This window comes from Poecilia mexicana, unplaced genomic scaffold (genome assembly GCF_051168715.1).
Source record: "Poecilia mexicana isolate PSO_F unplaced genomic scaffold, ASM5116871v1 scaffold_8, whole genome shotgun sequence".
Lineage (NCBI taxonomy): Eukaryota > Metazoa > Chordata > Actinopteri > Cyprinodontiformes > Poeciliidae > Poecilia > Poecilia mexicana.
Genome location: NW_028263377.1, coordinates 17,447,145 through 17,462,773, shown reverse-complemented (window position 1 = coordinate 17,462,773; position 15,629 = coordinate 17,447,145). Strand labels below are relative to the sequence as shown.

At 37.5% G+C, this 15,629-nt stretch overlaps 4 protein-coding genes across 4 annotated transcripts; 2 read left to right on the top strand and 2 right to left on the bottom strand.

Annotated features, from left to right (window-relative positions):
* Positions 1-511: 511 nt before the first annotated feature.
* Positions 512-3,206, bottom strand: LOC148158041 (uncharacterized). The gene is made up of 4 exons (XM_088008388.1): positions 2,599-3,206; positions 2,297-2,395; positions 2,087-2,213; positions 512-1,559 (listed from the first exon to the last, which is right to left on the bottom strand). The coding sequence occupies exons 2-4, from the start codon at positions 2,385-2,387 to the stop codon at positions 1,280-1,282; spliced, it is 498 nt and encodes a 165-aa protein (XP_087864514.1). The 5' UTR covers positions 2,388-2,395; positions 2,599-3,206; the 3' UTR covers positions 512-1,279.
* Positions 3,207-7,046: 3,840 nt separating this feature from the next.
* On the top strand, positions 7,047-8,693 carry tspan10 (tetraspanin 10). The gene is made up of 3 exons (XM_014977643.2): positions 7,047-7,194; positions 7,291-7,877; positions 7,981-8,693. The coding sequence occupies exons 1-3, from the start codon at positions 7,105-7,107 to the stop codon at positions 8,285-8,287; spliced, it is 984 nt and encodes a 327-aa protein (XP_014833129.2). The 5' UTR covers positions 7,047-7,104; the 3' UTR covers positions 8,288-8,693.
* A 271-nt stretch (positions 8,694-8,964) lies between these two features.
* LOC106910927 (retinal cone rhodopsin-sensitive cGMP 3',5'-cyclic phosphodiesterase subunit gamma-like) lies at positions 8,965-10,143 on the bottom strand. Its single transcript, XM_014977644.2, has 3 exons — positions 9,647-10,143; positions 9,512-9,552; positions 8,965-9,425 (listed from the first exon to the last, which is right to left on the bottom strand). The coding sequence occupies exons 1-3, from the start codon at positions 9,925-9,927 to the stop codon at positions 9,349-9,351; spliced, it is 399 nt and encodes a 132-aa protein (XP_014833130.1). The 5' UTR covers positions 9,928-10,143; the 3' UTR covers positions 8,965-9,348.
* Positions 10,144-11,992: 1,849 nt separating this feature from the next.
* On the top strand, positions 11,993-14,641 carry ccdc137 (coiled-coil domain containing 137). The gene is made up of 6 exons (XM_014977651.2): positions 11,993-12,173; positions 12,372-12,517; positions 12,602-12,827; positions 13,077-13,159; positions 13,936-14,015; positions 14,112-14,641. Exons 1-6 carry the CDS (start codon positions 12,103-12,105, stop codon positions 14,307-14,309), a joined length of 804 nt encoding a protein of 267 aa, XP_014833137.1. The 5' UTR covers positions 11,993-12,102; the 3' UTR covers positions 14,310-14,641.
* Positions 14,642-15,629: the final 988 nt, after the last annotated feature.

The following is a 15,629-nucleotide window of genomic DNA, read 5'->3' as shown; positions in this document are numbered from 1 at the left end:
TGAACAAATAGCTCATAATCCAGCTCTTCAAAATGAATCTATCTTATGAGGAAAAGCGATGCATCCAACCTCTTTGACTTTTTTAGTTGTACTTTTTTCGAGTGTTTGTATGTCCTTGGTTACTTGTAATAAAAAAAAAAAAGGGAAGATGTTGTAAATCACAATATTCTTTTTTTTTGTTTAAATGCAGCAACTGTAAGGCTGATAAAAGCATGTTCTACGTTGTTTTCATCAGGCAACAGCAGCTTGTTTTCTCAGTCTTGTAAATCTTGTCATCTCTGGTTTTTGAGGAAAAGCTGGGTTCTGATCCCCCCCAAAGCGACCGTTAAAACGAGGTTAGGATGTATTCTAGTAGTCACAATCTGCACAGATCATCAGTCCATCCATAACTCTGGGCAGGAGTACAGCCAAACGACACGCAGAACAGCCTGTGCCTTGTTAGCATGTGTGTTTATACCACACATGTTCAGCCAGGTTTTTACTGGTTAACACTGCTAATCACCACACCACATGCTGTTGTATGTTTTTAATACTTATTTTAGCAGAAACATGATGTGCAAACCAATGAGAGTTATAAATACTTTGTGCAGAAATAAGCATGTGTTATGGAACAGTCTTGTAAGACATGTTACAGGGTAGTAGGCCAGAACAGATAAACATCATTTTATATTTCTTTTAGCAGGGTTTATACGATACATGCTGAGAATCAGAATCAAAAATACTATATCAATATGCATAGAAAAAGGATTATGACAAATCAGACTTCTCATTAGCAGCTAAAAGTTTGAAGGATAGAAGGATTGTCCCAATCCATTAGTGTAAAGGTGTTCCATCCAAGATTGACGATATTTTGTTTCACTATGTTCCTCTTTACTAGCTGCTACTGGTATGTCAAATTGTGCTGACACATAGTTTCATTTTGCCTCCTTATTAAGAATGAGCATTTTAAAATGCTGCATCTAAAGCAAACTCCATTTGTCTAAAGTATGCTATAAAGGTTTCTGATTATTGATTATATTACAAGAAACATTCTTTGTATTTATACTTCAGCAATGTGCAGGCACACAAACCAGTTGAATAATGAACAACCAGGTGGATGATGCCACCTAGTGGCAGAATATGACCAGGAAAAGTGGAACAACCATCACTGCATGTCGTGGTTCATATACCGGGTAATTTGTGATCAGCCCAGAAAACCCTTTCCCATTACATCCAGCACTCTAAAAGCATAGAACAATAGTTATTGTTAGCATCAGACAATAGTTAGCAATCAACAATTTTACTGTCTCTGAGTGCCTCTCCTCCTTGCTCTGAGCAGTGTTGGCTGATTGATGAGCCTCCTGTCCAGAGCCCGCCGCTGCGCTCCAAGTGGAGACCTCAGACCAAAGCCGGGAGGAGTCCTGGACACTGACCAATGAGGCGCGGTGAATCTGCCTTCTTTAATATCATCCACAAAAGCCTCCACTCCATCAAACTTTGAGGTGAGCTTCCCCAGCTCATCTTTCAGCGAGTTAAACTGCAGGTAGAGGTCTCCCAGAGCCTCGGAGAGAGGCTGGATCCTAGGCACACGGAGACATGGATTAATGAAAATGATCTCACTGTTTCAATAAGCGGCCCAAGACTGTTGGCTTTATTACACTTTTAAACTATATCAGGGAATGAGAAGAACACAGCCAAGACAAAATGGCAACAGTGTGTAAGCCATAACATGCTGCTGAGCAGAAACAGCCACACAATCAGCAAGAACACATGGAATCACAAGAACAAACGTCTCTTTAGATTTTAAAAAAAGTTGAGCAACAAATAGCTGTTTGCTCTGATGTGTCATAAGCCCTGTCTCTGGAGGAATGACTTGGAGAGTTTCAGGAACTCTAGACATAGCAGACCACGTTGCTGAAACATTTCTCTCTCTTCCATTTGGCGCACTCCCTGCATTGAGGTCATTTAATGAGCAGAAACATGTTGCATAATATTCTAATGTTGCAAGAGGACGAGGGGTTTGTCGAGAGTGTTTTAATGGATGACTCAGAGTGTAAACTTTATCTGTCAGAGCTCGTTCCCGCTGCCTTGGTTCGGCGCGACTCACCTGGTGTATTCAGGGAGAACAGAGGCATGGTCATGGATCAGCAGCTCTTTCACTTGGGTTACTATAGCAAATTTCCAGTTGTCCAGCACTTGAGTCAGGTTGGAGCAAGCCTTTCTGCTGGTGTGTTCTGGTGAACACAGAAATGTGTGTAAGCGTGTTTGACCCAATGCATTTAGTAATTGTTTACGAGAACAAGAGGTCATTCCCTGCCTTTTGGATCCCAAGGGGAGGTTTCATGTTTCCATTTTTGAGTTGCAGATGTTGACAGCATGCAGAACAGAACCAGAACCTTCAACGCCATCGTTTTAACTTAGACAGAAAAAAAGGTTAAACTTATAAAAGAAAAACACTTTTTTTTTTTACAATTTTCTATATAAACCTCTTAAGTTTAAGCAAATTAAAGACATTAACTTCATTATTACAGAGTTAGGTATAAATGTTAAACTGTCATATATTTCAACTTTGATTAGCTTTACAGTAGATGAAAATGACACGTATCTTTTGCGGTTTACCTTTGTGTGAGGCACTTTCCAAAGGCCAGAGTAAAATCCTTCAGGAATCACACAGATGAAAAATGAACTCTCTTCTTACTGCCTCTCCAACCTCTCTGAGCTTTTCCTCCACCTGCTCCTCCCGACGTCAGTGATGAAGGGTGGTGACAGAGTCTGATATTTCAGCATGTGTTCACAGGGCTGGGTTCATATGCACCGAGCGAAAAACAGAGAAATCCCTTCCACTTTAGATTCCTCACAAGTTCTTGAATTCTGTGCGTCTCTTACACTGCTAATTGACCTACACATAATTATTATTATTATTTTTTTTTTTTGTTGGAATCTTGTGACTTTTTCCCCCCATATCAACCTGCAACAGCGCTCCCTGTGGGCTCTGATCCTGAGGAGGTGTTAGATGGAGTATTATGGCTCCAAACTAACATTCTTACTGCCTACTGTAATACAATCTGTTAACCATCTGGGCTGACAGGCACAGTCAGCATCAGGCTTTTGCAGCCGCCACGGATGATAGAAACCTGCTGACTCAAGAGCACTCATTAGAACGAAGTGAATGAAAACTTTAAATCGGTTACATCAAACGGTCGGTTTTACGTTTCTATCCATCTGTGAGTTAGAATTAAAGACAAAAACACACAACTTCCGAGAAACTCTCTCATCCGTAAACTGCTTCCACCCCTTATCGAAATGAGCTGCTGAGTGATTTATTCCACCAAATTCGCTGAGTTTGACATTTATCCATCCTTTATAATTCACGATTATTTATGTGGTGATAATCTAACTTCTGATGGAGGATGAGGCAACTTGTTCTCTACAGTCCAAATGCTCCAAGGCATTCCAACATCTGGGTAGGTGAGATAGGATGGTTATTTCAGAGACAAGAAGATATAAATCACTGCAAATAGAAAATATAAATCTTTTGTTTGTTCTTGTCCAGAAATGATCATTCTTTAGTACATTTGGGGGATTCTACTAATATCTGCAGCCAACTGGATGAGACCATTTCTGCTAACTGGGTAATAGTCCCAAACATCTGGACCGTCTTTGAACTCAGAGACATTACAGTTGTTGCAGCTTAGTGTAAGGAGAATTTAAGACATAAGTCTTTAGAACAGTTCATGGTTGGATTTAACAAAAGTTTATGTGCTTGTTCGAATATCTTTAAAAAGAACTCTAGTATCTATTACTGCAGACAAGATCATAAACCACAATTGAAATCTACCCTCTCAAATGCTTTACGCAATATGTCCTTCCTTTTTTTTGCTGGATTTTCATCTTAGGTGCTGACAGCAATGCAAGAGACGGGATAGTACGGCTTACATGTTGTTTAAATCAATCCAAATACAAAGATGTTACCTGTTTTGAATCAATCTATCTCCAAGAAACCCATACTAGAGAATTAGAAAGGATCTCAGAAACAATAACTCACTCTTTTTTTTTTCTTTCACCGCAGTTTTCTTCTTTTTTTTTTTTGCTCCCACTTATGCTCTCATTTCTGTAGTTTTATAAGTTTTAATGTAAAATTTTCTAAATACTTCTATATTTGATGTACTTTTGGGTCCCAGGGTTTCAATAAAGACATTGTTAGAATGTTAGAATCCAATGTTAATGTTTTATCTAAGCCACAATGTGAATGTACTTGACCAAGACTTGTGATGACAACCCTTTACATCACACACTCTGCTCTTGAGACCGTTCGAAAACTATATGCAGAGATTTGTGAAACACACTACTCCAACTTATGAATGCAAAGAGCGCAGAGAGAGAAGAGAAGGGAGAGAAACTGACCAGACAACCCACAGAATCAAGAAGTCGGGGCAAGATCAACTAAACTGAACATCAAAATCAGCGGCATTGTTCTTCCGGTCCTTGCAACGATTCTCCAGAGCGGTTGCACCACAGGTGGCTGACTTAGAATTTATTTATCCAGTTTGCTTTACAAACTTTCCCTGAGGTTAAGACAAGTATATAGAAAATCCCAATGCAGTGTGGAAAAAAAAAAAAAAAGAAAATGACTAACTATCAGATACCAAGACCATTTGATAAAGATAAATATTTAGCAGCAATTTGAATCACTCATCTTCTCCAAGTCAAGTATATTTCATGTTTGCTTATTGGTCTTGATTCTTAATACATGATTGAAATATATTTCATTTAACACATATTACTGAAAATATACTACTGAAAATGTAACTGTGAAGCTGTAAATATTCCAGTGTAATTGCTCTCCAAAATATTTAGTTTTACAGTGAGTTTTTACTATTGCATAGAAATATGTTTCCAGATGTACTGAGGAACTGAGAGGCAGCCAGGCGTCTGCCTGAAGTAACACACTGATTGGCTTCCAGCTCCTTGCAGCTCAGTCCAGTAGGCAGGGGAAAGAATGAGTCCAGTGGAGCTACAGATCCACAGAGGAAAATAGTCAGGCCTCATACTTTCTGTTTTTCAGCTCAGTCACATCAGCTTTATCAGATGCTGCTTGTCTCTTGGAAGCACATGACCGCAAGACACTTTATTTGAGGACTTGTGGAGGACGGTTACAGCTGGAATTGATCAGCTTCCAAATTCAGAGAAAAGCTAAATGTTGATTGTAGCAAAGATTAAAAACAATATTTTTATGAGGGTTTTTTTTCTGCTCCCAAAGAAATAAGTGCATTATTTTTTTTTTATAAAATATCACCCCAAACTATACATGAATGTTTTTCCCTCAAAGCTGCTGAGGGAAATCCTGGGGAAGTTTGTCAGTCTAATATATTTATATGCTTTATTTTACTATCATCTTTATTTTTTCTTGTGACCTCGGTTCTTTCTATACTCTCACTTGTCCAATAAAACAATATGACTAGACTGGGAAATCAATATAAATAATTTATCCTAGTTAAAAAAAATCTGTTGTATTTTTGCTTTATTTTTTTACCTTTATTGATAGATTGTGAATATTTTTTTTCAGTCAAGCACAGCTCTGGAAACAGTCACAGTCATGTATTTAATGCGAGGTTTATAAAACCTCGCATTAATAATACAATCTCATTTAAAACTTTTTTTAATGCAGTTAGTGGTTGACTAGTTGACTTTGGTGTGTTTATACTCTTTGATGACATCCAGTGGTCACAGTGAGGTACTGCAGAAGTGTGTCCGGACTGGAGTTTTATTCAGACAGCATCATTTTAATGGTTCCTTTCATACACTAATGAAAGTGTATAAAATCAGAAATAACGAAGCAGATATAAACATAGGATGCAAAATGAAAAAATAATATTTTGTGAAAATGCTGCCATCTTTTTTTTTCACTAAACCACAGTTTCAATAGACATAAACATTAATATTTTATCCATCTGTAACGCAGTGAAAGAAATTATTATTTATGTAGCTTTCTCTCTTTTTCTGAGTTTTATAGACTTTGGTCAATTTGGATGCCTTTCTCTGATTTCGGCTCCAATCTACACTTGGGTGAAAGAACATTTGCCTTGACCTTTGACATGAGCTGCTTTTTAACTCAAATCCCGTATGTTCTACAAAAAAATATATTTTCAAATTCTACTCTTTCTGAGAAAGCTCATTGAAATTTGTTGCATTAAAGACATATTTTCCATTGTTTTATTTTATTTTTTCATGATGCAAAATAACGAAATCTGATAAGCAATCTGAGATTCATAATTTAAATTTGTTTGAAACCAAGAACTACTCCAAAAGATTATACTTTAAATCAATTTTAAAGTGTTAACATTATTTCTATTTCACTTGGATGAATAAAACAACTTTTGCCCATGTTGTTTTTCATTCCCAACAAAGGAAAAACAGAGGAGTATTCGAGTAGCTGAGGTGGTTGAGTAAATGAAGAAAATAATATTTATTCATAAAATAATTTACTGAATATCTACAGTGAGATATTCTGCTTAAATAAGTTTGAGAGGAAGTAATTTCAGAATTATTAGTGTTTATAAAATTCTTATTTCTTAATTTATTTAAAAAATGACAAAGTTTTGAGGTGAAGGTTACAAAGTCTTGTAATCAAATCAACATAGAGACAATAATTCTTAGGGTCAGTGAGGCGGCAAACAATATTTAGGCATGTGTGGTCGTTGTCTGGAAACATACATTCAAATATGTATGATAATGTTTGTTATACATAGCATAAAAACATGACTAAAACTTGTTTTTTTATGATTACATTTCATTCCTGGTATATTGTATTGTTGGAGAGACTAGATACTTATTGTCTCTGACCTTTCAATTTTTCAGTTCGAGTCAGTTTTTTTAGAAATAGCCTGATATGAAAAGCTCCTTGTTTTGGGGGTCTGATAGCTCACTAATCCCCTCATTGTGACTCTCACATGATGAAAAAAATTTCAGGCCTCACAGCACTTTGAGGCTGAACACAGCAGGGTCTCTCAGTATCAGCGCTCTGTTTTTTTTCCGCTGCAGCAAATATTCTCATGTTTCATTTCAACTTGAGCTACTCTGAGGAGCTAAAACCACAGGGTCGGTTGTCTCCAACTGGATGACAATATGCGACGATATTTACCCGTAAAGAAGTTTGTGTGGCTCTGGTCCAGGAGAGACGATGGGCAGAATGAGTCCAGCCCACTTATTCCAAAGGTAGGCCTTTCAATAATTTATCGTTTTTTTAAGAATGTTGTGCTTTTCTACAGTTAGCCTTAGCCCTCATTAAAAACTTCATTTCTATGTCTGAAGTCAGGTGCTGCAAAAGTGGAGGATGAGGAGCTCGGCCATGTTGACAGTGAATATCAAACAGGGACGCCCAGCGATCAGGATCGGAACAGTCCTACAAGAATCCGACCTCATTACAGTTATTCTTTGATGGATTATTTCCTAAAATACTTCCTGTTCCTGTGCAACCTGCTCTTCACAGTCTTGGGTCTGGTGGTTCTTGGTTTGGGGATCTGGGGCCTCGCCAGCAAAGAATCGTTTGCCCAGGAGAAGATCGGAGCTATCGGCACGGATCCGATGCTGATACTTTTGACGCTGGGCTTTCTGCTCACTCTGCTCTGTCTGACGGGGTGTGTTGGTGCTTTAAGAGAGAACTGCTGCTTGCTGAAGATGTTCTCTGTTATAGTGCTGGTGCTCATCACGTTCGAGGTGCTGTTTGCAATCGTGGCCTACACTGTGCAGGATCAGATCGAAGGATATCTGCGGTCAGGGATGCTAGCCGCCATGGCGGGCTATCAAGACGATCTGGACCTGAGGTTCATCACAGATGAGATCCAGTTGGGTCTGCAGTGCTGCGGGGTCGACACCTACCGGGACTGGGAGGTGAACATGTGAGTGGAGTATGACCTATGTTTATTTGTTATTTCAGTAAATTCTCAGTTGACCATCTATTTTAAAACTTTTCTTTTTTTCTCTTTTTTTCTTTTCTTTCAGATATTACAACTGCTCAGCTCCGGGAGTTTTGGCGTGTGGCGTCCCTGCAACGTGCTGCGTGGACCCTTTGGAGAACGGGACGGTGTGGAACTCACAGTGCGGCGTGGGAGCACAGCTCCTGGACGAGTTTACGGCTCAGAGTGTGATCTTTCTGGGGGGTTGTCTGGGCGGAATCTCTCGTTGGATCGAGCAGCATGAGGGCCTGATCGGGACAGTCGGGGTCGTCGTCGTTGGGGTTCAGATTCTTGCTGTGCTCGTCGCAACAAGACTGTTGGAAAACATTCACAGGCATAAAGTTCACGCATGACGTAAATATGGCATGAAGTCATCAGAGTCCTGGCTGTTTCCTGGTATTTTGTTCTTTTTTTCAGCTCTGGGCTCCATAGTTAGACACGTTTTATATTCAGATTGCATAAACAGGGTTTATAAGTTGGAAACGAAATAGAAACACATCTAATGTACTGTAAATATGTTCCTCTTCCTACATAAAAGGATGTAGGAAGGATGTCACTAAAAATATGTGATTATTTGTTATGGAAAGATTTGGAGCTCAAGGGTTACACTTTTTTATTTTTTCACTTTTTTTCTTCTGACTCTGCATCCATACGGCAAAGTCATTAACCTTCATCAACCTTTGGCACATGAACAGTTTTTATTATTTTTATGTATTTATTGTTTCACAAAATATAAATTATTAAATATATCAGGAAGCAGTATGAATGGTATTTTACAGCCAAAAAATACACAATAGCTTATACTGAGGTCTGTGATGGTGGGATCTGGGCTTTATGTTAACTATTAGAGTTGTGAAGTTATGCTTAATGGCACAAGTTGTTTAAATAAATCCTGAGATACTAAATTATTAAATTATAAACTGATAATTAAATAGTAATTATTGGATTTCATGTTTTGTAATACAAAAAAAAATATTGTTTAATGATAAATCCTGCTGTTTGGTAATGATAACAAAGCAAACTCTCCGAATCATGTTAAAAAGTCAAAGCTTTATTTTGAGTATAAAAACACAGTGCTGACCGAATCTCCTGCTGGCCAGTAACTAAGCTATCAGCTGCATCTCCGTCTGCAGCCACAGGCAATGACACAAGAACAGCAGTGGTGTTGTAGAGCGTGAAAATGGCAGCTTGAGAGTCTCAGGAAATACATTTGTCATACAAAAAAAAAACAGCATACACAATATGCAGACGTGTGTATTACATAAAATCCTAACATATTTCTAGCTTTATGTTTGCCATACAGAAGTTATCCATATTCATGAATGCTTAAAATAATCTCTGGATATCATTTTGAATTAAATCCTCTTTTTAGTAAAAAAAAAAAAAAAAAAAAGCTGTTTAACAGTGAAGAAACTCAAATGATGCCGTACTGAGCGAGTTCATGTAGCTCTAGATGGCTGTACGCTTCCCAGGGACAGATCACTGTGATATCTGAAAGGGAAATAGTATTTAATAATAAAAAACATTCAAAAATAAGTACATATTAGAGATGACGTGAATGTTTTAACTGTGCTCACCAGTGCCAAGTCCCTCCATTCCCGGAATCTCCTCTCCAAAGCTAGAGTTAAACATAAATGATAATCTTTAATTACTTTTATTTGGTTCCCAATAAACTTTATTGACAATCACGAACATATTTGTGGAGGTCTTACCCAATGACTCCCCTCTTCGGGGGCTTGCTCTTGAACTGACGAGTGTTTCTCTGCTTGAACTTGGGCGGGCCCTTTCGTGGGGAACCGGGAGCGGTTGCTCTGAGAGGGGCTTTGCCGCCAGTCTTCGCTTCAGGTTTGGCTATGTCCACATTCATGCCTCTGTTTTGAGACAACTGCAATGCTACAAAAAGGGAATACCAATGAAAATAAAAAAATAAAAAAACTGAGACAAATAAGTAGTCCTCTTTATAAGACTGTGGGAAAGCTAGAATTATCCACATTACTTTCTGCTGAACACGTCGAAACAAATAAAGACAATGTGCTTAACCACGGGTTGCAGAGGCTCCTGTAATCTGATGGTCACGTTTTTAATCAACACTACATGATGACTCTAATCTATAAAGCTCCCTCATAATCAGATTACTCTGAGGACATGCTGAATTTACTGCCGAACCCAGTGTATCATAAAAAGCACAACGATTTGTTTCTTAATGAAAGCTTCTGTTGTGAAAGTAATACAAAATTACATTTTTTTTATTACAACTGAAATATTACACAAATACGTAATTTGTTTACATAAAGACTTAATTCATTTTATGTTATAGACTGTGTTGATTGCATTTGTTTAAGTGCAGGACTAAAGGGTACAATAAAGATGTATGAGGGTAGAATACTGAGCACAGCTATATTATTCTGATGATCAGATGATTACCACATCTGTAACCTTAACATCATCGCTAAAGTTTGAAAAATATGGATATGTATTGTCTCTTCTGTATAGCCAGTACAGAAGAAACATCTTTATCTTGAGTTTCATAAATAAAATTTAAAATGTTTCCGTTTTAGCTAAGGACAGATTCTGTTGCATCCTAATAGAGCACACAGAGAGCTAGTTTACAGACTGTAGAGAAAAATTACTGAATGTAATTAAGTGAATTCAAATTAAATGGAAGAATGTCCAAATAAATAGAAAAAAAATGACGTCAAGCAAACTTCCAAGATTTCATTTGAAATTCCAGAATGCTAAAATTGCTTAGATATAACATTAACTATATAGATGTGTGTCTAAATAGCCCACAGAAAACAAGCTGCGTTGTTAATTCATATACTTACCACTTCTTCTGTATTTTCCCAGATAATCCGACAGATATCTCTCTTTATGTCAAATAACTCTCGCGCTTCACTCTGTCCTTTTATACACTTCAAATTCTGAGGAGATTAACATGCGACAAGCCAATAAACTGTACACACGTCATTTGTATTCCATATGGGTGCAGAACATTGGGGGAAGCCATGGGGCATTTAAGGACACCTTTTCTGCCCCAGAGAGACACTCAACAGTAGAGACACATGCAAGTCATAATCAGGAACAATGGGAATAATTTGTATATCTCCACAACCTTCCAGAAGTGTGCCGTGTAAGGAACAGTTATTATTACTTATGAATATGTGAAATGTGCTACGATGCTCACTATCTTCCCACTCCTCAGCAAGCATTACATAACACCCAACGTCAAGAACACGCGAGTGTGATCTCTGGACATTTCACTCTCATCAGCATTCTTCCAGATTGGGTTGCATTATACATGATAATCCATTCCATCCTCCCTCCCACCAGAATAAACACATACCTGGTTCATTCATGTGATTGGCTGCAGCTTCTTAATCTGGAGTCAAACTCATGTACATATACTGCATTGAAAAACTATGCAGTTAATAACTTCCCTTACTCTTTATTCTCAATGAGATTTGAGGAAGTTCAGTTTCTCCTCCAAACAGTCTAGTGTCCAGAATATATTCTGTGCCAATATATTTACACATGTGGCTTCAACAAGGTATCCATGCATTGAACATTTTAATTATAATGCTCTTTACATTGTTTTCTCTTTATTATATAATTAATAATAATAATATCAAATGTAATTGGTAGTAGTAGTAGTAATAGCAGCAGTAGAGGTAATTACAACTGAATGAGGCTTCATCTAATCTTCCTGCATTTTGTAAATGTTAGGTAAGAAACTAAAAGCAGAAAAGATTTGCCAAGCAAGAACCCTTTTAACTCAAAGCTGATGTTTTGTTGACCTCTAGCGGTGAGATAAATTCATAACAACCTCTTCAGCCAATGAGGGTGGACTTTTATCAAAGCTCGTCTGTTGTTATAGTATATCACTTCGCAACTTAAATGGACGTTAAGATTCGTTTTACTTAGTGCATTATTTAGTTATTTATCATTTCCCACCACCCAAAAGTAAGATTTGTGAGATTATTTTTCAATATTCTTTGAGCCTACGAAAAAAGGCAATAGTATTTTTAGACATTAACTAACTGGAAAAAATATTAGAGGGAGATCTCCTAACTTTTTTTTTCTTTGTATCAGGAAGGTTGCTTGGAGAGTTTCCTGGCTTAACATGCTGTCCCACGTGTGATAATGATACTAAGTGATTTATAATATTATCATGGGGAAGAATAAAACAGGTAAAACCAAGGAGTCAAAAAGACAAGCTGAGAAAACCGGACAAAATCTGAGGTAAGCCCAGAAAGCTGGCGTTTAAAACAACAACAATGTGCAAGCTAGCTAGCAAACTAAGCTAATTGTTTTTAGCTCTCTCAATCTAGTTTGGAGCCTGTAACTGCGGCAGAAGATGTTAAATCAGTGGCCATAATCGATCACAGTGCACCCTGTTCCTTTAATAACTAAAATATAAAATATGCTGTCATATTTCAGCAAAAAGAAAATTAAAGGAGATGGCAAACCTAAGAAAACCACACAGGAGGACCACCTCCAACACATTCCCTTCAGGCTCCGAGAAATAATGAAGAGCAAGGATAAAATGAAAAACGAATCTTTGGGGGGCAAAAAGCTAAAAAAAGGTGAGCAGTTAAAGTCTGTATGTCTATAATAATTCACTTAGCTTTTTAAATGTGTTTAAATTATTTGCACTTGTGTCTCTTTAGCCCTCTCGTTGCAGTCTAAACCAAACGATGCCCTAGATGGAGACATAGCTGTTCCTCGATTCAGGAAGGGGAAGACAGAAAGTGTCGGTGCCTATGTTAGGCGCATGGAAAATGAGACGCAACATGTGCTGTTCCTCACAAATAACCAAGTGGAGAGAAAACCTGAGCTTGAGCCGGACAAACAGGAGAAGGCTGCAGCCAAGGGGAAGTCAGAAAAGAAGAAGGAGTGAGTAAACGATGCCATGTCATGGAAATTTGTAATATGTTGCACTGCCTTTATAAAGCCTTGTTCTTGTCATATCTACTGTAAGTAAAACAGCTGGTAAAAATGACTTTCTAGTAACCCAAAGCAGGTTTGGGTTACTTTCTGCTGATTTATTTTTCACACATTTTACTCTAAAATTAAATCTCTTTAATTCATATATTATCGGTGTGTTTTAACTGTGCACCTATGTTCTACTGTGTGGTGCTGTAGGTATGCGAAAATGAGACTGAGCAAACTTCAGCAGAAGAAGTTGGATAAACAAGAGGACAAAATAGAGAAAGAGTTGTTTGTAGGTAAGAAATGGAGGTACACATTATGCTGCTGTTAAATTATCTCCCACACCTGCTTATTTATGGTGTTTTATGCCAGTGGTTGAACGTCGAAGAAATGATTTACCAATTAGACTTTTAATAATTTACAAACTGACACAATTAAGAATAAATCAAACAAAAGTAAAAGTCAGTCAAGACTGACCATACTCGTCAACGAAGAAAGATCTAGTCACAATATGACAACCTAAATAACTACATATTGTGTTATATTACTAGCTTTAATTCTGCATTATTAAACTGCTTTCAGTAAATTGTAATTTTTTATTTATTTTTTTTTATATTTTGGCAAATTGATTTCATTACAATTCAGAAGGCTTAGACGCAATTAAGAATTGATTGATGACGTTTGATTTTCTCTTTACATGTAAAATTCACTTTGAACTGCCAGGATGTTCTACTTATGCCCCTCAGAGTTCTGCTTTTATAATGCAATTCTTGGTTTACATTACAATTGTGGTATGTAAAATACAAAAATTCATTTCTGAAAAGGAAAACTGTTTATTTTTCTTGAGAATACTTTTTAGATGAATCGACTAATTGTGTTGATAGATTAATTGGTTAAAAATAAAATGTCCTTAGTGGGCCTAATATAGATAATAAAACTCAATCACCACACAAACATCTGAATAAATTTTACAGAAACCGTTTAGAGTTTTGCATCAGATTTAAATCTGAAAAAAAAAATATTTTATATGTTTGAACTCCGTGAAGCTCTAATAATTTGCTTCATTTTGTAGATAACGTTCCATTTGGTGAAGTTTCCATGGCTCCACCATCTCTGGGCACCAAACCAAAGAAAGCTCCAGTCAAAACTCAGGTATTCATACTTTGCGTTGAACACCTGCTGTCCTACCACTTTCAGTGCTTGTAAAGTAGTTAACTAATTCTTTTTCCACCCCTATTTAAAAAACAGGCGTCAAAGGAGTTGCTCCTCAACTCTCTGCTCGGCCACAGCATGGCCTCCACAGCGAAGCCCTCCATGGCCAGACAGAGGATGATGGAGGAGGAGAGGCAGCGAGCAGTGGAGGCCTATCGCCTGCTGAAGAAACAGAAACAACAGGAGCAACAGACCAGAAATGCCAGCCTGGGAAAACTCTTGAACCTTGAGTGACGTCTAGCGTCACTAAAATCAATATAACTGCTCATCTCTAGTTGGTGTGATGGGCTTCAGCAGGCCTTGATATACAGACTTGACAGAATGATAATCTCCTCTGGATTCCTTAGAGACTCTACTTGCAAACACTTTACACCGCATTTTTAAAAATATGCAGGATTCACCTACTTTCATAAAGTTGGTTTAGTTGGTATTAGGACATTAAAAAAATAGAGAGATTGAACATGTATAATTACTGGAAAACATGTAAATGAGTAAACATTGGATTACTCAATGGGTTAATTGTGTTGGTTGTTTCCTCATAAATGCTTGTTTGCATTTACACTTCCCATCAGGTGTCTGCGTAAGTTCACTTCACCATGCAAATATTCCATCTTCAGGCAAACCCAGTGGCGTCATAATCACCATAAATTCATAAATCATAGTTGTTGTTTTCTTTTTTTTCCATTTGCTTATTTGAGGATAACATTCCCCTTGTTGAAAACTGGTCTACAGTTGACCTAGATGGAGAAAAAAGCATTTTCAGTGGAACATTTTTTTCTTCTTGTATGACCTCATGTAGTCAACTTTTGGATCTTGTGCTGATTTTTGTAGCCACTGACCTTGACTCTATCTTGAGTTGGTAAGAGCAAAAAATGAACATTTTACATTTGGTTTGATCATCACCACCAACTTTATAACATGAAAGACCCAAACAAAGTATGTAAGCAGTTAGGACTTCAGTGAGCCAACAACAGACCAGTCAGGGTCCTCACCGGAAAATGACCAACACACCTTCCACCTATGATGAAGAAAGTTATCAAGATAAGCAGCTAAGAGTCCTACATTAACCAAAGGAGCTGCAGAGATCAGATTCGATTGAAAACATATCAATTAAGCACCCCACAAAACCGACCTTTATGGAATAAGAAAAGACATTGTCAAAAGAAAGTCTAAAAGTTTTGCCACAAATTATGTTGTTGACAAAGAAAATATGCGGAAGACGGTGCTTCGGTCCAGTCTGATCAAAATTAAGCGTTCTGGTCTGCATGTTAAATGAAAAATAATACACCTCCAGAGGTAAAACAAAAGAATTTGTTGGATTGATCCAAGCTCCAGTAGTAAGAAGCTCTAGAGACACTCTCCATCAACTCTCCCGAGGCTTAATCTATTTGTAAGGAAGTAGGTCCAACAGCAATCGGAGCAGCAGACAAAAGCAGCTCAACAATGTATTACCACATGGTATGAGCAGAAGAACATGTACCTTTTTCTAATCATTTAAAAAACGATTGAATTCTAATTTTTCCTAGATTAATTCTAATTTTTCCTAGATTAATC